The sequence below is a fragment of the Monodelphis domestica genome, chromosome 7 (assembly GCF_027887165.1).
Source record: "Monodelphis domestica isolate mMonDom1 chromosome 7, mMonDom1.pri, whole genome shotgun sequence".
Taxonomy (NCBI): domain Eukaryota; kingdom Metazoa; phylum Chordata; class Mammalia; order Didelphimorphia; family Didelphidae; genus Monodelphis; species Monodelphis domestica.
The window spans coordinates 184460105-184481325 of record NC_077233.1 but is presented as its reverse complement, the minus strand read 5'-3'; the positions used below and the strand labels follow the sequence as shown (position 1 = coordinate 184481325).

Below are 21221 nucleotides of genomic sequence, written 5' to 3'. Positions count from 1 at the left end.
GAATAAGTGAAATAAATTCAGAGGTATCTCTAAAGTTTCTACCTTTTTGGTAAAAACTGCTTTGTATTCATGACAATCATTTGAGCATCACAGTTTCATTTTGAGGTTGGTGTTCTCATTGCCATTTAGTTTTAATATTGGTTACTCCTCTTTAATTTTAGGGCCTCCACACTAGTCCATGCAGTGTTTAACTTCTTGCCCTGGCTATTACTGTAGCCTGATAAATGCACCCTTCCCTCTCCCCCAAAGTCCTCCCTCCAATTCAGCTACCTGATATTCCTAGTCTATGCTGCCCCTTTGTTTAAAATTCTTTGGTGGCTCCCCATTTCCTCTGAGACAACATATAAACTCCTTAGCTTATCATTTAAAGCCCTTCGAAATCTGGTTCCACTTACTTTCTCAGACTTATTTGAATTGATGCCTTTTCATCCACTCTACTTTCAAACCAAACTAACCTAGAAGTCGTTTGCTGTAACTTGAAAACACAATTTCCCATCCCTGCACTACTTTACTTCATTTCTGCCTGTTACTCCTTATCTCTAAGAATCTACCCTAAACTGAGGTTAGGCATCATCTTCCAAGACTAGGAATTACTTTGTATTTACTCTTTTATACATATAGTAACTGTATACTTGTTTCCCCCTCCAGAACAATGCAAACTCCTTTGGGGGCATAAACTTTCTTTTTTCTTCCTTTTTGCTCTTCATATTCCTAGGGCCTACCAATTGGCCTTGGAATCTAGTAGGCTTATAGTAGATATTGGTCCAATCAAATCGATCAACAAGTATTTAGCTTCAACCATGTGCCACGTTGAATGAATGGCTGTAGATTCAAATGAAGAAATGGGGACTTACATAAGTGGTAGACACCGAATATGCACCCAGGTCTTTTGTGATTCGAAATCTTAAGAGGGGGAGCTCAGGCAGCAGCGGTTTGCATGCACGTCTCTCAACTCCTCATCCCACATCATTTTGTTACAGGTTATTTGTGTGTATACAGGTTTTTCCTTAGTGTCCCCCGGCCCCCCCCCCTCCCCCCCCCCCCGCCTTCCCCGGTTTCCTCCAGAGCGAGCACAGGAAGCCAAAGATGCAAACGCTGGTCGAAGGGGCTGGAGATGGGGAAGAAGGTGGGAAACGGCCAGACTTTCTTTTCGGGCCTGGCCTGTTCCACACAAGCCGCCGCAAACTCGAGTACACGGGACCCATGACCACAACATGGCGGCTGTGCCTCTCCAGGGCTCCAACGTTCCCTCGGTTCCCAACGTAGTCCCTTCAGCCAATAAGGTGACGTCTCGGTTGGCGGGAAGCGGCCTCCTGCCGCCAGAGGGCGTCTTGGCAGGGAAGCCAAAGGAGAGGCGTCCTAGTCGCCGCTGCAGCCCGAGCCGCCGCCGCCGCCGCCGCCTTAGGGGTGGGATCCGCGAGAGGATACACCTAGGCTTACTGCAGCGCTACACCCGATCCTTCTTCGTCTTGGCCACCGGCTCCATTCTAGGATCTGTCGTCTCGAACGCAGCAGGTACCATGCCACGGCTGAGGCTCTTAGGGTTCGGGAGAAGCGGAGGGGCGGGGGCGGCCTAGACCCCTTCTCTGGGACCCAGTTCTCTAATGGGACTCCCACCTTCACCGCCCCTTTTAGGCCGGAGCCACCGTCTCCCGACCTCTGATGGGCTGCTATTCCAACCCTCTCCTCTCCCCTCCCCCGGCCGCTTCCCTTCCCCCAGCCGGCGCGCGCCGCTAGGAGCCGTTAACCGCCGCCCCTCTCCCCCTCAGTGTCCCTCCCCCTCTCCCCCGCCCGGCCTCTGGCTGGGGTGGGCGCGCGACCGCCGTAGGTCATGGGACTTGGGAGCCGGCGACCTGGGGGGCTTCTGATCTTATTTAATATGTGTCTGCTGCGGGCGAGGCAGGAGTGTGGGGGGTAGGTGGGGGTGGGGAGGAATACAAAGAGAAACGCTTCTGGCCCTGCTCCTTAATCAGCTTTCGATTTCTTTGTGTGTGTGTGTGTGTGTGTGTGTGTGTATGTGTGTGTATGTGTATGTATGTATATGCGTGTGTGAGTGACTTGTACTCACATAAGTATGTTTCCCTGGACAAAGTGTGACTGGCTAGATGTAAAAGTGGGGGCTGTGAGAAATTGGGAGGAGCCAGAAATAAAGTTTTAAGTCTAGTTAACCGGCGTTTCTGCCTACTGAGTGCCTGGCACTGTGCTAAGCTCCTCGGAATTCGGAGAAAAGCGATAAACTCGGCCCTTTGACCTCAGGGAGACCACTGTTGGGGGCTGGGGGACGAAGGAGACTTGGTGAATGAGAGGACCACTATGTAAACAAGGTAGATAAATAAATTGGTGTTCCCCCCCCCCCCCGCCTCCCCTTTTTGCGGGTCCTGGAGGGCTTAGAGTAGGAGAAAGTAACCCAGTTGCATCTTGAAGAGTGGGGACTGTAGATAGAGGATTACCTAGGTGGTGAGAAGGATGGATTGTTAAGGGAAGGGTTTGGAGTTCGAGTGTCTAGTTAGGAAACTATTTCAGGGGAACAAATTGAGAAGTAATCTGTTAATCGCTCTCTTTGAGCCTGGTGCTGGGGGACAGAAACAGAAATAGAAAGTCAGCCCTGAAGCTTAACGTTCTATGTCGATAGGAGAGCTGCAACATAAAACCGAGCCTAATGTACACAAAACAAAATGGAAGATAATTTTGGGGTGAGGGAGCACTAGGACTAGGAAAGGCTTCGAATATCTACCTATACTCAAAGTTTTGAAGGCAACCAGGGAATTCTAAGAGGTGAAAGTAAGGTGAAATAATAAAAGATTGAGTAGAAGTGGAAAGGAAGGAGGCAGATGAGAGAAATGATTCAACTGGACTCAGTAACTCTCATGCAGTAACTTGTGTAGGGGTGAGGGCTCAGCCCGGCTTCCTCTTACCAGTAGAACCTGTTGAATTTGGGTGGATCCACCTCATCCTTCCTCTTCCTCTCTTCCCTGTTCACCTTTGACTATAAATTCACTTGCAACAGACCAAATATCACAGGATTATGTACTTTCTCGCTGGAAGAAGCCTTAGGGAATGACCATCTATCTCGAGCCTTTCCATTTCTGAGGAAGAAACTAAGATCTAGAGAAGGGGATTTCTCCAGCTTTATACAAGTAAGTCACTGAGGTGTGATTTGGACTCATTTCCTGACTACATCTAGTGCCTAATTTCATTATGCCAGGCTGAAAAGTGTTTAGAGAAGCACATTAACAGGGAAGGAAGGAAGAAGAGTAAAGAATTAGGGACTTCAAAACTAGAGGTGCCAGAGAGATTGAAGTGCTATCCGGACAAAAGTGACAATCCCCTAGGTTTTGAGACCTTTACTCTGATTTTCCCTGAATGTTATAATCATATTTGTTACCAACTTAAGAATTTTATGGCTTGTCCTAATTTTAAAAAATTGTTTCTAATTAGCTGTGATCCCATTTGACTAATTATGTCTAATTGGTTTCCAAAAGATTCGATATCTTTCTAGTTTGTTTGCTAGTTATTTTGTGTTACCTTTTTGGCTTTTGTTTAGGATCCACTTTTCTAGGGCTATGTGGCTGCTACTTAGATACTTGAGGTTTGGGTTATCACCTACCAGATTAAAACAAATTATGTATATTGTGAGGACCAAAGTTTACTTGTCCTAGCATTCACTTATACATAATTAGTCCTATATTTTGCAAAGGCCACTCAAGAGATTTGAAAGCTGTTACAGTAAAATTACTAGATGTAGAATTTAAAATGAATTCTAACGAGACTTTGACACTTATTAGTATTGTGATATCCGGCAAATTACTTAGCCTTTCTAGGTTTCAGTTTCCTTATCAAATTCCTATTTGGTTTGTCATAAGGAAGAAATAAAACAATATAAAGAGATATAAATATAACTTAACTGTTATTAAATAACAAGGCCTGCTATAATTAATGTTATCAGTAACTTTCCCCACAGTTCTAACTATGATTTAAGAAGTTCTTAATATAGGGGAACAAATGTTTTGACATGCTCAAAAGATCTGAGTGAATTATAGAGATTTTTTATGAAAAACAGAATGGGATGTCCTTTTTCTATACTCGTCCAATTAAAAGTCTTTTTTTTCTTCAGAAACAAAATTGCTTTATTTTTAATCTAGAAAAATCAAACAAGCCAGGCAGTGGATGGTCATATTTTCACCCTTTATTCATTGATAGCTATATGCTTAGCTGAAAATTCAAAAGTAACTCATGTTTATTCTCATAGACCTTGTGAAGTAATCAAAAAAGTTTATGAAATAAATATGATTATTAGCACAAGAAAGATGGAAAATTAGTCCTTTGTTTTCTTTATGGGAAAATAACTTTTTTAGTTGTATTTTTTAAAGTCCTAGTTGTAACATAATGGAGAGTTTTGAGAAATAAATTGAAATCTGACTTAGGGTTTTATAACAATTTATCAACAATTTTAAAATTAGGATAGAAAGCAAGACATTTAAGTGTTCAAAGTACCACCTTTGAAGCATACTAGCTGTGTGACCCCTGGGCATATCACACAATGGCTGCTTGTCTTAAGACTTAAGTTGTATTTGTACAACCCAGTGGGATTGCTTGTCAGCTTGGGGGGGGGGGGGCAGGAAGAGGGGAGGGGAAGAAAATGAATCATGTAAACATGGAAAAATACTTTTAAAATAAATAAATGGAAAAAAAGGACTTAAATTGTAAAGAAGGTGCTGATAAACATTGGTAGAAAGAATTTTCTTTTGGGGAATTTCCTATGCCAATGAAGTCACAGATCTAACATCATGTTCTAAGTGATTATATAAATCACTTTTTCTGAACACTCAAATTCAAAAGAAGGGGGTGGTATAATTACACATAGTATCTGTTATTATCTTGAATTGTTGGAAACAAAACACTTCTGTTTGATGTCTGTGTCTTGTTACAGTACCTGCTTTGTATTCTTTTTTCTTCAAAAGGTTGCATTATATCACAAAAGCACTTTGAAAGTGTTACAGAGTAAACTAGCTACATGTTGCAGGCTTAGGGCACTGCTACTTCTGGATTTTTTTTTGTATTTTCTTAATAGTCTTATTTTTAAAATATGCAATTTGAGTACTTTTTTTTTACTTGAAGCTTATGATTACTTTTTTTTAGACACGTATTCTTTGATTTTTTTCCTGGTGACCCTACATATTACACTGGAGGTGTTCTGGGTTACCTTTTAAGTAAGACTTTTATATTTTGATTATGAGGCCTTTTGGTGCTTCTTAATTACATATCTTTGGATAGGATCAAATGAAGACAGACTTTTATACTGACTCTTGCTGTGCAAATTGTGTAGTGGAAAGATCACTGATTTGGAGTCAGAGGATCTAGGTTCAATTTTCAACTGCCCTATATAACCTATAGGACTGTGGGCAAGTCCTTAATTTCTCTGGGCCTCAGTTTCTTCGTCTGTAAAATGAGAAGTCCAAGTTAGATGATCTTTTAGGTCTCTTCCATCATTAAATCTGTAGTACTATTGCATCTGGAAAATATTTGTTACTTATAGGGTAACATCCCAATTTTTTAGTATAAAATTTAAGTCTCTCTACAATCTAGCCTTTGCCTGCTTTTTCAGCCTTCACTTCCTGCCACCATCCTACTTGAACCTTCCATACAAATTAGTTTATCCACTCTTTCTTGATGTACTTTACCTATTTACCTTCTACAGCAGTTCTTTCTAGCTTATTGAAAGTGGCTATCTTCTGAGGCTCAGCTCCAATGTTACTTCAGTAAAGCCATTCTTAATCAGCCCATGTCAGAAATGATTTTAATGTTTGAAACACTTAAATCATTACTATTTCATCTAGGTAACTATGTATCTGACATTTGCTTGCTCTTATTGGAGTAAGATGCGATTCATTACTGCAAGATACCAGTAAAGAATTCTCTGACTCAAGTACAAACTTAAAATCATTGTCTTCAAACTGTGTCCCACTCTAGGTCTGATCTCAACACTTGTTATTTTGTGTATACTATCATTAGTTAACCTCATTTTGGGGGAAGTCAGACACTTAATTCTTAGATTTCTTCTCAGCCTTTGCATAAGCTATTACATACATAAAAATATTCTGCCTTTTTGCCTTCCTTTCATCTCATAGGAATTTTTTCCTGATCAACCCTGCCATGCCTGCTTGACTACTAGTTTTCTCTTCTCTCCCAATTACCCTCCTCAACTTCTATAAGTACAACTAATAAATTGTAGACTTAGAGCTGGAGGGAACCTCTGAGGTCATCTAATCCAACCCCCTTTATTTTAAAACTGAAAAAAAAAAACCCACCAAAACCTTACAAGGAGACTTGGAGATAGATACATGAATTGAAGCAAAGTGAAGTAAGCTGAACCAAGAAAACAAAATATATGACTCCAGCAAAATAAATGGAAAGAACAACAATAAACATTTAAAGTAAAAACTGTCAGTGTAGTGAGCTTGACATTGAAGAAAAGGCATGACAATGTCCCTCTCCGCCTTTTCTTTGTAGAGGTAGTTGGACTATGCCAATTATAAGGGGTAGTTTTGGTGGAGGGATATGTTGGGAAATGAAGATATTGTAAAAACAAAAGGTATCAATAATTTGTAAAATGAAGAAACAGGTCTGCAGAGGTGACTTGCCTGCACAGCAGGAGTCAGAGCTGGAGTTTGAATCCAAGTTCTTTGACTCTACATACAGTACTCATTCCATTCTATTAGGCTTCCATTTGTTTTTAAATAAGTATTTATTGATATTTGTTGTTTTTTACATAGTATCCCATATATTCATCCATCCTTCTTTCTCCACACATACCCTCCCTCCCAGAACCATCTCATATATTATAATTTTTTAGAGAGGAGAAAAAAAGTCAGATGAAATATTGAAATCAGGTCTACAAATGTGCAATGTGTAACACCTATGGACCTCCACCAAGGGATAGCTGGGGATGGCCTTTCATCTCTTCATTTGAATTCTTCTTGATCTTTATAATTTTGTTACATTTACTTTTGATTTTCTGGAAAATTGTCCTTTCCATTTTCATCATTTTGTTGTAGTGTATATTGTTTTCTTAGATATGCTTATTTCTCCACATTAATTCATATAAATCTTTCTATACTCTGTATTCATTACACACATCATTTCTTAGAGCAAAAGAATATTCAATTACATTCATGTTCCACTATTTAGTCATTCCCCAATTGATGGGCCTCTACTTTGTTTCCAATTCTTAGCTATAAAAAGTGCTACTTTAAAACATTTATTTATTTATTAAGCATTTTTTTTTGTTTGATCATTTCCAAACATTATTCATTGGAGACAAAGATCATTTTCTTTTCCTCCCCTCCCCCCTCCACCTCTCCCATAGCTGATGCGGGAATCCACTGGGTATCACGTGTGTTCTTGATTTGAACCCATTTCCATGTTGTTGGTATTTGCATTAGAGTGTTCATTTAGAGTCTCTTCTCAGAGATGTCCCCTCAACCCCTGTAGTCAAGCAGTTGCCTTTCCTTGGTGTTTTTATTCCCACCGTTTGTCCTCTGCTTGTGAATAGATTTTTTCTCATAGATCCCTGCAGATTGTTCAGGGACATTGCATTGACACTAATGGAGACATCCATTACATTCGATTGTATCAGTGTATCAGTCTCTGTGTACAATGTTCTCCTGGTTCTGCTCCTTTCGCTCTGCATCACTTCCTGGAGGTCGTTCCAGTCTCCATGGAATTCCTCCACTTTATTATTCCTTTGAGTACAATAGTATTCCATCACCAACATATACCACAATTTGTTCAGCCATTCCCCAATTGAAGGGCATCCCCTCATTTTCCAATTTTTGGCCACCACAAAGAGCGCAGCTATGAATATTCTTGTACAAGTCTTTTTCCTTATTGTCTCTTTGGGGTACAAACCCAGCAGTGCTATGGCTAGATCAAAGGGCAGACAGTCTTTCAGTACCCTTTGGGCATAGTTCCAAATTGCCCATCAGAATGGTTGGATCAATTCACAACTCCACCAGCAATGCATTAATGTCCCTACTTTGCCACATCCCTGACAACATTCATTACTTTCCTTTGTTAGCCAATCTGCTAAGTGTGAGGTGATACCTCAGAGTTGTTTTGATTTGCATTTCTCTGATTATAAGAGATTTAGAGCACTTTTTTCATGTGCTTATTAATAGTTTTGATCTCTTTAACTGAAAATGGCCTATTCTTGTCCCCTGCCCATTTATCCATTGGAGAATGGCTTGATTTTTGTACAATTGATTTAGCTCTTTGTAAATTTGAGTAATTAAACCTTTGTCAGAGGTTTTTGTTATGAAGATTGTTTCCCAATTTGTTGCTTCCCTTCTGATTTTAGTTACATTGGCTTTTTTTTGGTACAAAACCTTTTTAATTTGATGTGGTCAAAATTATTTATTTTACATTTTGTGACTCTTTCTAAGTCTTGCTTGGTTTTAAAATCTTTCCCTTCCCAAAGGTCTGACATGTATACTATTCTGTGTTCACCTAGTTTACTTATAGTTTCCTTCTTTTTGTTCAAGTCATTCACCCATTCTGAGTTTATCTTGGTGTAGTGTGTGAGGTGTTGATTCAAACCTAGTCTCTCCCACACTGTCTTCCAATTTTCCCAGCAATTTTTTATCAAATAGTGGATTTTTGTCCCCAAATCTGGGGTCTTTGGGTTTGTCATAGACTGTTTTGCTGAGGTCACTTACCCCAAGTCTATTCCACTGATCTTCCTTTTTGTCTCTTAGCCAGTACCAGATTGTTTTGATGACCACTGCTTTATAATATAGTTTGAGATCTGGGACTGCAAGGCCACCTTCCTTTGTATTTTTTTCATTATTTCCCTGGATATCCTTGATCTTTTGTTTGCTTTTAAATATTAAAAAAAATTTTTTTCCTTGTCTGTGGCTTCCTGGGATCCTAACCCCCAAAATGGAATCTTTGGTTCAAAAAGTATGGACATTTTAGTCACTTTATTTGCATAATTCCAAATTTCTTTTCAAAATGGTTATACTCTAGTTATAGTCCTACTACATAGAGTCAGAAGTAGAATTTGAACCAGTTTCACAATTCTACATGCAGAACTCATTCCATTCTACTATACTTAAAAAACAAAAAAACAAAAAACCCTCTTACTTTCCGTTTTATCAATACTATATATTGGTTCCAAGGCAGAACAACAGTGAGGGCTAGGCAATACAATAAACATTAAGTGACTTGTCCAGGGTCACATTGCTAGAAAGTATCTGAGGCCATGTTTGAATCTACAACCTTCCATCCCTACACCTGGCTCTCCATCTACTGAGCCACTTAGCTACTCCCTACTGTGCTTCTTTATGTTTGTTTATGGTCATTTGTAAAGGGGTTATTTTTGTTTCTTTTAATGTGTTTCCATTACCTATTGTATTTCCTGTATCCAGTGTGAGCTCATTAAATACTTGCATGATTGAGATAAATAGTAAAGTTGTAAAAAGAAAACACAAAATCCATAATGTAAAAATTCCCTGAATAATTCAGTAATTGTTTTTAAATAAAAATGATTCAAGTATCTATAGTAGTTTGGAATTTTCAGAGATTTTTCTTTTAAATTATAAATTAGATTTCATTAATTTTTCCTCTACTTCTCTAATTACCTGAGTTATGATCCTCCCCCTGTCCCCATGAACTGTTAAACTATGTATAAGAGGTGAAGTTGAACATTTTCTGAGACAATCTATTGACTTGTTAAATAGCTTATTCTATTTCATGAGAGCCCTTCTTTAGGCTTCAGTTTTGCTTTGACAGTGAACTGATTTCTCAGTGTTGAGAAGTTACTTTATGATTATAGGGAATGTGAAGTTATTTTAAATTTAGACTTTCTTGTCTCTCCTCCCAAATTCTGGGTCTACTAATCACTGTTATCTCTATGATGTTGCCTCTCTGACCCTAATGAAGTTAGTTCTTATTATTTACTGGTACATTTATTTTACCCAACAGAAATCCCTGACCCAAATGAGTCCCTTCATAAAGTGTTTTCTTTGAAACAACAAATAATTGATTATTTTTTTTTGCATTCTTAGCCCATGCTGCTTTATTGCTAAAAGACCAAAAACAAACCCCAAAAGTTTCATACATAGTTGCAGTTTCCAACTTCGATTTTTAAAAACATTTCCTCTTTACATCATCAAAAGAATAAAATCTCTTCTTTGAACTCTCAAAGATGCATAGATACAAAAGCAAGCTGCCTTTCGAAAAACTTCAGGTATGTACAATGAGAAATTCTAACAATATTACCTTGTAAAATAGAATAACTGCAATGGAGTACAGAACACAGTGCTGCATGTGCCATACAGTAAGTAAACAATTTCTCCTGCAGCTAAAAAAGGTCAACAGAATATAGAGTATATGAAGTAAGGTTTTCAAGGGTTGGGGTCTTGCTAATCTAACACCAAATTGTTTTATTTGACATTTGAGAGCTGAACAATTTAAAAACAGCTTCAAGAACAGTACAGTTATTTAAAGATTGACAATTACCACGCAGTGTCCTAGTTTCTTTGTTATTTTGTATACTTTTCCCCACTACTGGAAAAAACAATCAACCCAACATCAACTACAGCACAGCACACATAATATGACTTTGTGGTCAAGGAAAGTAAATTGGATTCAGAAAGAAGGCCTTCTGTTTATAAGCTTTTGCTTTTAAAGGATAATCTAAAAGTCCAAGAGTTTCTTGATAAATTTGAAGATAAAAGATTCTAGATTGTCTTTTTTTTTTAAACCATTACCTTCTGTCTTAGTATCAATTCTAAAACAGAAGAGCAACAAGGGCTAGGCAAATGAGGTTGAGTGCCTTGCCTAGGATCACACAGCTAAGAAGTATTAGATCATATTTGAACCCAGGTCCTCCTGATGCCAAATGATTGATTATTAACTAAGAAGAGGGGCATGTCCTTTAACTTTGGCAATATAGGATTAATATTGACTTGTATTTGACCAGTGTTTTGTTGCCTTTTCATATCGACTTTGAATGGAGTCTAGGGAACACCTTTTCCTCTCTGCCCTGCAAAAACCTGTTACTTTTACTCCCTGGATACTGTGCCTCCCCTATACCCCTACTGGTTATTCATTTAGATGTTTCTCCTGGTTTCTGATCCAATCCTCCCACTCCCACCTCCAATATTGTTGCAGTCATCTATATTGTTTATTTGGCTCTTGCTTTCTTCTTGTCTTTTTAAAAATATTTTATTTTACCAATTACATGTATTAATTTTCCATATAAGTTTTCTGGCACTATAAGATCTAAATTATCTCCCCTCCCTTCCCTGCTCTTCCCTTTACATGGAGACATTAAGCAGCAAAGCAGCAAACTGAATCTTTTCATATGGACTTTCCCGTTTTTTCTCTGAATTTATTATTTTGATATGGTGTAATAGGTGTCTTTAAAGATGTATTTTTATGTAAATTTATGTTTCTACAGTATTGTCATTTTAGGCCAATTCAACAGATGTTTTTATTAAGAATCTACTTAGTACAGAACACTGGGACTAGGGAGGGGATTAGGGGATACAAAGATTAAATGAGACAAAATCCTTGCTGTGGAATTTATAGTTCAGGCAGGGAGATAATCATATCACAATTAAGTGCTATATTGCCCTCTACATAGACTGAATTCCTAAAATAATATCCCTTTGAAAGAAGAAAAAAATAGATAAAAGTGAAAGAATTGACAGATTGTGGGTTGTATTCTGGCTTTATATGAACCAATTTTTAGGGGAAATTTCAGTCTGTATTCAGACCAATGGAATAAAAGATTTTTAACTCAGAATTTACCTATAGGACTCTGTAATATTACTTAAAAAATTGTATCTTTTTAGCACCATACATGGCCTTCACTTAATTAGGAAAATGTATCTAGAGCCCCACTTTAGGATGTAAGGAATTCATACTCCCTCAGCTTAAATTCATTGGTACTGTTTTCTGCTCTTTAGATTAGGAGGAGGAGGTCTATCGGTATTGAACCTGAGGTGGAGGAGGAGTAGGATGTAGAAAAACTAGATAACGTGTTTAGGAAGAAAGATGTGTACTTTTGACTAGTGTAATCCTATAGGAACATATTTGAGTGAATTCCCAGTTTATTTTTTGTCTTTTTGTTTTAGCCCAATTCCCTGCTTCTGGTTAGGGTAGTGTTGGGTTTTTTTCCCCCCTCTTAAAACATTTTAATTTCTTCCCTACCCCTTGAAGCTAGCATATAGCTTATCAAAACATCTCACACTTGACTGATATTGTCTTTTAAAAATGTATTTTTAACATTCTTTTACTTTAAAATTGAGTTCCAAATTCTCTCCCTCCTTACCAGTCCCCCCCCCCCCCATCTGCTGAGAAGGAAGGCAAACAAAATAAAATCAATTAGTTATACTTGGCAAGCAAAATAAAATCAAGTAGTTATACTTGTGATATCATGCAAAGTATTTCCATAATAGCTTATCACACAAAAAAGCAAAAAATTAGTAGATAAAATTATATTTTAGTTTGTCCTTAGAGGACATTTTTATTTTTAGGGTGACTGATTCTTCCATCTCACCAAGGCTAGAAGTGTAGTGACCATTCTCAGGCCTTATCCCAATGTTATGGTATGAAAACTTTAACCTGAACCATTTTTCTGACCTGGGCTGCTTTGTCTCTCCTTAGGCATCTAGATGGCCCTCTCCCCATACCCCTACCATATCACTGCTAGAGTAACTGTGGCCACCTAATTGGCTTTAGCACTATTGAAACTTAGAACTCTTGAACTCAAGTGATCTATGGGTCTCGGTCTCCTCTAGTTATAGAGAATTACATTCTGACATCCATCAGATCATTTGTAAGTTATTAGTATTTTAAGTACAAAGTTATTAGGTTAAATATTGAAATTATTTTTTAAAAATGTTTATTGCTTTCTTTTTGTTTTTGTATTGTCTAGATTTCCCTTATTTCACTTCCCTTCCTAACCAGAGAACCATTCCTTATAATAAAGAATTTAAAAAAGGACAAAGAAATCAGCAAAACCAGCCAGTACATTACAGAATTTGATATTCTATATAATGCTTTACACCTGTGAACCTTCTACCTCCACAAAGTATTGAGAGAAATTATTAATACTTTTAAGGTAATTTTTTCTACTGACCAATTTTACAAGATCAAGATATAAGAAGCATAACTAAATAATAGTTTATCTGAAAAAGGATCTGGGAGTTAGCAGACTATATTCTGAGTGAGTCAAGTGTGACAGTCAGGTGCATTAAAAATTAATGCAACCTCTATAGTCTCTACAGTGTCCAGTACCAAATTTAGAGAATTGTGTTCAGCATCACATTTTAAGGACATTGATGTGGTTAAAAGGTCACCAGCATGGTGATAGGTTATAGAGATCATATCATATGAAGACTGGATGAAGGAACAGTGAGGATATCTGGTCTGCAGAAGACTTAGGGGGTAACATGATAGCTGTTTTCAAGAATATGAAGTACTATCATATAGAAGAGGAATTAGACATGATACAGAGGATAGAACTTGGAGTAATGGGTGAGAATTGCAGAGGCAGATTTTTGCTTAATGTTACGAAAAGCATGCTAATAATTAGAGCTATCCAAAAGTGCAATGAAAAGCCAAAGAAATTCAGTCAGGTAGGAAATAAATTTCCCTTAAAATATAGCTACAATGGATATTCAGTGGATAAAGCATGGGACCTGGAATTAAAAAGAACCATCTTCCCGAGTTTAAATCTGGCTTCAGACACTGTGAGACCTTGGGCAAGTCATTTAACTCTCTGTGCCTCAGTTTCTCATCTGTAAAATGAGGTGGAGAAGGAAATGGCAAACCACTTTAATATCTCTGCCAAGAAATCCCCTAAGTAGGGTCACGAAGAGTCAGATGGAACAATAAAATAACTGAACAACCCAAACTATTTCCTTTTTAAGAAAACTCTAACCTTTTTTTTTAATTAATTTATTTAGAATATTTTTCCGTGGTTACATGATTCATGTTCTCTCTCTCTCTCCCCTCTTCCCTCTCTCCTCCTGGAGCTGTCAAACAATTCCACTGGGTTATACATTTATCATTGCTCAAAACCCATGTATCATTAACCCAACTATTATTAATATTTGCAATAGAGTGAGCATTTAAAGGCAAAATTCCCAATCATATACCCATTGAACCATGTGATTAGTCATATAAAACTCTTACCTTTGGGCTTAGAACAGAAATAGAAGAGCAGTAAGGGCTAGGCAATTGGGCTTAAGTGACTTGCCCAAGGTGACACTGTGTCTGAAGCCACCTAGCTGCCCCTACTTTATTTCCTTAAAATTTTTTTTTTCCATAAAGGAATTGTTCTATTTTGGCATTTATGAGGCCCTGCTCTCATCTTTGACCACATTAGCATATGCTCAGCAATGGCATGAATATATCAGTTTGTGCATTTTTAGTTATTTTAGTTCTTTATTAAGGAGATTAGTCTCTAAGATTAAAAGTTGCAGAGAAGATCCTAATTTGCATTGATAGAGAGATTTTCTTTACCCAAGAGTTCTCTATACCAATGAAATCACAACTTTAGACCCTATCCCTTTTTCCACCTTTTTGAGGGAAAGAAAAAAAAAAGGCCAATAAGTAGTTGATATCCAAGATAAGCAAGAAAATAAGAATACCTAGTTCCCCTTGATGAATTCAAGATACTAATCTTGATGAATTACATTGGTAATTATAAGTACCCTTTCCACACTGACACTTTCCCCATAGTGATTTAATATATCTTAGGTTGACCTAAGAAATAAATGGGAATTTTGGGGGAGTTTTGCCAGAGCCACAGGTGACAGAAAAAGTTAAACTCAGAAATGCATAATATATATCAACATGTTTTCCCTCTTACTAACATAATATATATACCTAATTGTATATCAACATGTTTTTCCTTTTAATAACAGATATACACAATTTATTTTTAAAAGTTAAAATATGTAAAAAAGTTTTGAGAAAAAGAACTTGAAAACCAGCAGATGACACACAAACGATAGAAATGTAGACATCTTTAAAAGTTTAATAACTCATAAAGGCATATGGAGTAATGTAAATATATCCCATAGAAGAAAATTAAAAAATTCAGACTACTTCTCTGTGTACCCCTGGGGTTCAGGAAGGATACCTTTTGCAAGAATCCAAAACTTAACTTAAAAGTAAAGAGAGATTTATTAGTAATGTTGAATTTTTGGCAAGCAAGACAGCATGAGTGGAGCAACCTCGCTCCCAGAATGCCTCAGTTCTGGGGTTTTTATATTCTTTTACAGCAATGAGTATTTGACTCTGGGGCAAGGGGTTAGGCAGGAGGTTTCCCTGAAGGCTTGGGGGTGTTTCTCATGATTTGAAAGACAGGTGGATGAGTTGTGTCTCTTTGTCCATCTCAAATCAATGGGACAATCCAAGGAGGATAATCCTCTCAAGGTCAGATGTTTTGGGTTGGGAGTCAGAGGGTGTAAGGGAGCAAAGGAATTTCCCTGATAATAGTTTGTCTGTGTTTCTGGGGGTACAATACCCATGAGAAAAGGAGGGTCAAAAATTTTTACATGGGTTTTCCAGATCAAGGGGATGCCCCCTAACCCTGCCTCCCCATGATATGTAAGGGACACCTGCAGTAAAAACTGGCTGTTGTGAAGAATGGGAATCATGTTGACTGGAGAAGGGCAAATGCCATGATTTTCAAAAAGATAAAAAAATTCAAATTATAGATTGGTGGACTTGACTTCAAAAAGCAAATTATTAAAGATAATATGAACATCTGGAAAAGACAGTAGTGATTATAAAAGTCTAGTAATATGACTTCATCAAGAACAATTTCTAAGGGCAGCTGGGTAGCTCAGTGGATGGAGAGCCAGGTCTAGAGATGGAAGGTTCTAGGTTCAAATCTGGCCTCAGATACTTCCTAGCTGTGTGACCCTGGGCAAGTCACTTAACCCCCATTGCCCAGCCCTTGCCACTCTTCTGCCTTAGAACTAATACATAGTATTGATTCTAAGGTGGAAGATAAAGGTTTAAAAAACAAACAACTCCTGGCAGACTATTTTATTTCCTTTTTTTTTTTACAAGATAACTAAACTGATTCATCAGGGGAACCCCTAGAGATAAAACTTACCTAGATTTTAGCAAAGCATTTTTTGTAAAATATCTTATGCTGTCATGGAAAATGGGGAAATATTTGGGCTAGATGATAATATAATTAGATGGATTTGGGACTAGTTAATGGTTGGACTCTTAGATTAATAGTTAATGGTTCTGTGTCAGCTTGGGAGATCTCCATTGGAATGTCTCAGATTATTTGTTTTTGGCCATTCTGCTATTTAGCTAACACTCTTTTTGACTTGGATAAAGATACATATGGCATGTTTATCAAATTTGCAGATGACTACAAAGTTAGGAGATAGAGCTCACATTGGATCATAGGATACAAAAAGTTCTTGACAGACTCATTGGGTTCAATCTAATAAAAATGAAATTTCTTAAGGATAAATATACAATCTTGGGTTTAAATAATCAACTTCACAAGTGTAATATAGGAGAGAAATATATTTGTTTAAACTTTTAAAATGTAAGTTTTATAGAAACCTTTAAAAAATAACATATTTGTTTTCAAACCTATCCCTCTTCCTTCTGTAACAAAAATTCTTAAAAAATTAGCTTAGCAAAACCAACCAATGCAGCCAACCAACTGGGATGTCCCACCTCTTTAAGAAATGCCTCTTTTTCAAAACTTCTTTGGGGCCAAGATTGTTCATTATAATTATAAAAAATACAGTTTCATTAAAAAAAATTTACACTTAATAATTGCATTTTATTATTATTTCCTGGGTCTGCTTATTTCACAAAGTCATCTAGTCTAGCCATATTATTTTATAGATGAGAAAACTAAGGCAGAGACTTGAAGTGATTTGTTTAGTTACATGGGTAGTCTGTTGACTTCCATAGTAATGCTTCTTCCACTGCCTCCATGATGCCTTCATGTTTCCCTGAATTTCTCATCTTTATAATCTCTTTAATTTTTAAAAATCTTTACTTTCTGTCTCAGATTCAATACTGAATATTGGTTCTAAGGCAGAAGAGAGGGGTATGGCATAGGCAATTGGGGTTAAGTGATTTTCAACATGGCAACACAGCTAGGAAATGTCTGAGTCAGATTTGAACCCAAGACTTCCCATCTGTAGGCTTAGTTCTCAATTTACTTAGCCACCTAAACTGTCCTATAGTCACTTATAATGGTCTCTTATCCCATTATATACATATATTAACATTTGTTTATCTGTTTCCCAATCAATGTATACCTGCTTTTCCTTATTTCTTTTTAACTACCTCAATAATATTGCTCTAAGTATGAGGCCTCCCTCACCCCCTTCTATCTATAACCTCATTGGCATATTCCCTTTAGCAGAATCTTTGTGTCAGAGGGTAAGGGTATTTTAGTCATTATGTCAGCAGGCATTTATAAGTGCTGCCTATGAGCCAGGCCCTATACTAAGCATTGAGAATAGAAATGCCAGCTTAGAGGTATACAGACTTTTCCATCAGGGAGTTTACATTACAATGAGGAAAACAACATATAAAAGGAAGTTCAAAAGGTCAGAGGGTAGATATTGGGGCAGAGACCTTGGGTCAAAGGCCAGGAATATTTTAGGAATTTTATTTGTATAATTCCAAATTGTTCTATAGAATGGTTGAACTGATTCCTGCAAGCTCTGCTGATAGTAAGTTGGTGTTATTGAATGAAGGAATGAAAAAGCATTAAAAAAATGCCTATTTGGTAGGAAGCACCATGTTAAGCCCGGAGGATACAGATACAAGCAAATAATACAATCTCTGTCCTCAATTTATATTCCAGCAAGAAAAAAGCAAAAGAAAGTTGTAATCAGTGGGTACACAATTCTGGTTTTGCTCATTTCACTTGCCATTGTTTCATATTGGCCATTCTCTGTTTCCTATTATGTGGTTATCGCTCATAAATTGAAATTTTAACTTGTCTCTTTAACTTGTGTTTAGAAGATATGTTGATTTTAATACTTTATCTAATAATCTTTTAATTTGACTCTAGATAATTACATTTATTGATTGAACCCTGATGACCTGATTATATGTATTCATTTTCATTTCAGAGGGAGTTTAGAAATTGGATGTGCAGGATAACATGTCCAATGTTTCTGAAGGCAGAAGAAACAGGCAGCAGGATATTAAGAAAGGACTACAGTTTATACAGTAAGATTTTAAGACATCATTTTGAAAGGCATTTTATGATATACACAAATGATATACATAATATGCATGGGTATTTCATAAGAAGTAAATGTAAAATCTGGGTTTATTCTGTGACTTCATATTAAGAATTTTCAATGATTGATACTTGTCTTATGAATTTCTTTTTCCTTTCATCTCTCATTATCATAAAAAAATCATACAACTTGGAGGACCTTAAAGATTAATCATCATTTAACCCCTTCGTTTTACAAATGAGGAAATTTAAAACCCAGAAAACATTAAATAGCTTATTTAAGGTTATACAGGTAGTAAGTAGTAGAAGGATTTTAAGTCATTTCCTATGACCCTCAATCCATTTTTCTGTACATTTTGCTCTCACCTTTCATGACTTAAAACACTCATGTTTATGAACCCCCTAACCCTTTGGCCTTATGGATCCTTGATCTCAATTCTATTTACATATTTCTCTGCTCTTCTTAGTAGAGAACCACTAGGAAAACCTTGTTTTTTACCTTATTTATTATTCCTTAGTTTTCCACCCCCTCAAATATTTTGAATGCTAAAATTCACTACTCTTGTTAATCTTCTGTTCTACTTTTTCTGTGTTTTGACTGCTATTGAACCTGCTTGTCTTTATCATGATTATTAAATATTTAACTTCTCTCTATGTTCCTGATTTTTAACCCAATTCTGGTTTAACTTGTTTTTGTTTTAGCTAAATCGAATCAGTTGTCAGACTTTTCAAAGATAAAAGTTGCTTCAGTCCTGAATCCTCTGCTTTTTTTTACCATATTTTTGCTGCTAATCCCCATATCTGGATAGCCTTCACCATTATTAGCCTTGTCCATTCCTGCTACTGGATCACTGAACACTTTTTGAGAAGGTTACAAGATTATGCTTTATGGGTTTATTATGGATTCATATTTTCAACTTCATTGAGTCTGTCAGAGCAATCTTTTAAACTTCCTATTTATTCCCTTTTCTACATCAACTGTGCCAAACCTTTTCTTCTGTTCCCAAACCCTTTATTCCAGCCCCAATAATCTTCTTGCCCCTCTGACCTCTCTTTTGTTGGATTGCCTTTTTCTTTCCATCTCTCAGCAGAGGCATTCTCAAACTCTGTCCCTGACATTGTTCTCTTTGTGCTTTCTCTTCCAAAATTTCATACCTTTTCAAAGTATCCTTGATGACCCCAATGCAGATGATTCTCAGTTCTGTATATATTTCCACCTCTGACCTTTTTCTGATCTCCAGAAGTACATTTCAGTTGTTCCTTGGCATCTTTAAATTGAACATAGCTTTTTCTTATTGTCCCTCTCACCTTTACTTCACTATTTCTGTAAATGGCACTACAATTACGGAACTTCAGTTTTGAGTTATCTTTAATTCCTACCTCCCTCACTATCACTCTCCATATATCTAACCAGTTGCCAAGCCCTGTAAATTTCCTCCCTGATATCATTTAAGTCCATCCCCTCTCAGTTTCATTCTTGCTGTTAGCACCTTAATTTAGACCCTCATTACTTTCATAGTCTAACTGGTCTCCTTGATCTAGTCTTTCTTCTTTAGGCCTTCTTAAATACTATCAGAGAAATTTTCCATATAGCCAATTCTAATCATGTTGTTGTCTGTAATAATTTAGTGGCTGCTCTAGCACTGTTTCATTGATTTGTGGAATCTTAGCATTGGAAGGGATATTAGATGTCTTTAGGTCTATCTTTTGTCCAAGACATGACATCTTTTACAGTGTCCCTTACAAATGGGCATCCTGCCTTGGTTCAGTCATTTTTGTTGATGAAAAACTATTATCTCACAAGGGAAAGAGAAAAGGGAATAAGCATTTATTTAGTACCTACTATGTCCAAGCACTGTGCTAAACATTTTATTTTTTACAAATATCTCATTTTCTCAGAAAGTTCTCCATTCCATCTTTGAATAATTCTGGTTTTTAGAAGTCATAATATTTGCTAAAATTTGCCTCCCTATAACTTCAGTTCATAGATTTAAATATCCCCCTAAATATTTTAGAACACTGAAACTATCCATTAAATGAAAATTATGTTTGAGCACTGAACAGTATCTGCTTAGTAAAATCTATAATTATATGTTTTCTATATCTTTTGAAATACTTTTGTTTCTAATAAATCATAGACCAACAGAAATAGAATATAATAATGAAGTGACATAGTGACAGTCTACTAGAATTGCATATACATTTATTTCAAAGCTTATTTGATCCCTCCCTGTCACTTCTGAAATACACTATGTAGTGTGGTTGTATATAATTTGGTCATATAATTTAAGGTTTTAGTACATACTGACTGAATCTGAGTTAGCAGCCAAAAATCATATTGAAACTATATTCTTTAATTATAGCCCTCTATGTGTTAGGCTTTACAAATATCTTATTTGTAAATGCTTTACAGAGAGAAAGTGTCATGCCCAGGGTCACCCAGATAGTAAATATCTGAAGCTGGATTGACCAAGTATCTGGAATTTGTTCAGGTCTAACTGACTCTAGGTCTACTGCTCTACCCACTGAAGCACCTAATGGTTTAAGTAGTTAATGCTTTTGCAATAAGATCTAACTACTTAGCCTGGAGTTTGAAGGCTCTCTATATTCTTATTCCATCCTATATTTCCAGACTTGTTTCACGTGTGCTAGTCTCTAGGTAAAACAGGCCATTCAACCATTGCCCCAACTTGTCTTATCCTCTCCTATCTCTTTGTGTTTGCTCACACTGTTCTGTCCCTTAATATTCCAACATAAACTATATTTTACTTATGAATATAAAAACTACCTATCTAGATTACAAACTACCTAAGGGCAAAGACTGTGTATTATGGAGGGTGGAGTGCTTTAAAAAAAATAAGAATGGGAAGTTTTGTACCCAAAGGAAGTTGGTACTTTCAGTATGGAGGAGGGGAAAAAAGAGGAGAACCCCCTTCCACAAAATGGGGAACAGAGGAAC

At 36.8% G+C, this 21221-nt stretch overlaps 1 protein-coding gene across 8 annotated transcripts in view; it reads left to right on the top strand.

The window, feature by feature from the left end:
* Nucleotides 1–1376: 1376 nt before the first annotated feature.
* The window catches only part of ZC3H7A (zinc finger CCCH-type containing 7A), a 68820-nt gene continuing 48975 nt past the window's right edge, over nucleotides 1377–21221 (top strand). For 2 of the 8 annotated variants that reach the window (XM_016423997.2, XM_007498631.3), the window contains exons 1-2: nucleotides 1377–1515; nucleotides 18150–18249. In XM_016423997.2, coding sequence (XP_016279483.1) covers nucleotides 18182–18249 — 68 coding nt within the window. In that variant the 5' untranslated portion in view covers nucleotides 1377–1515; nucleotides 18150–18181. Of the gene's footprint in view, nucleotides 1516–1785; nucleotides 2325–3007; nucleotides 3138–10064; nucleotides 10247–12943; nucleotides 13130–18149; nucleotides 18250–21221 lie in introns of those variants that run through there. The other 6 variants (XM_016423991.2, XM_016423993.2, XM_056806153.1 and 3 more) reach the window with 6 other exon arrangements.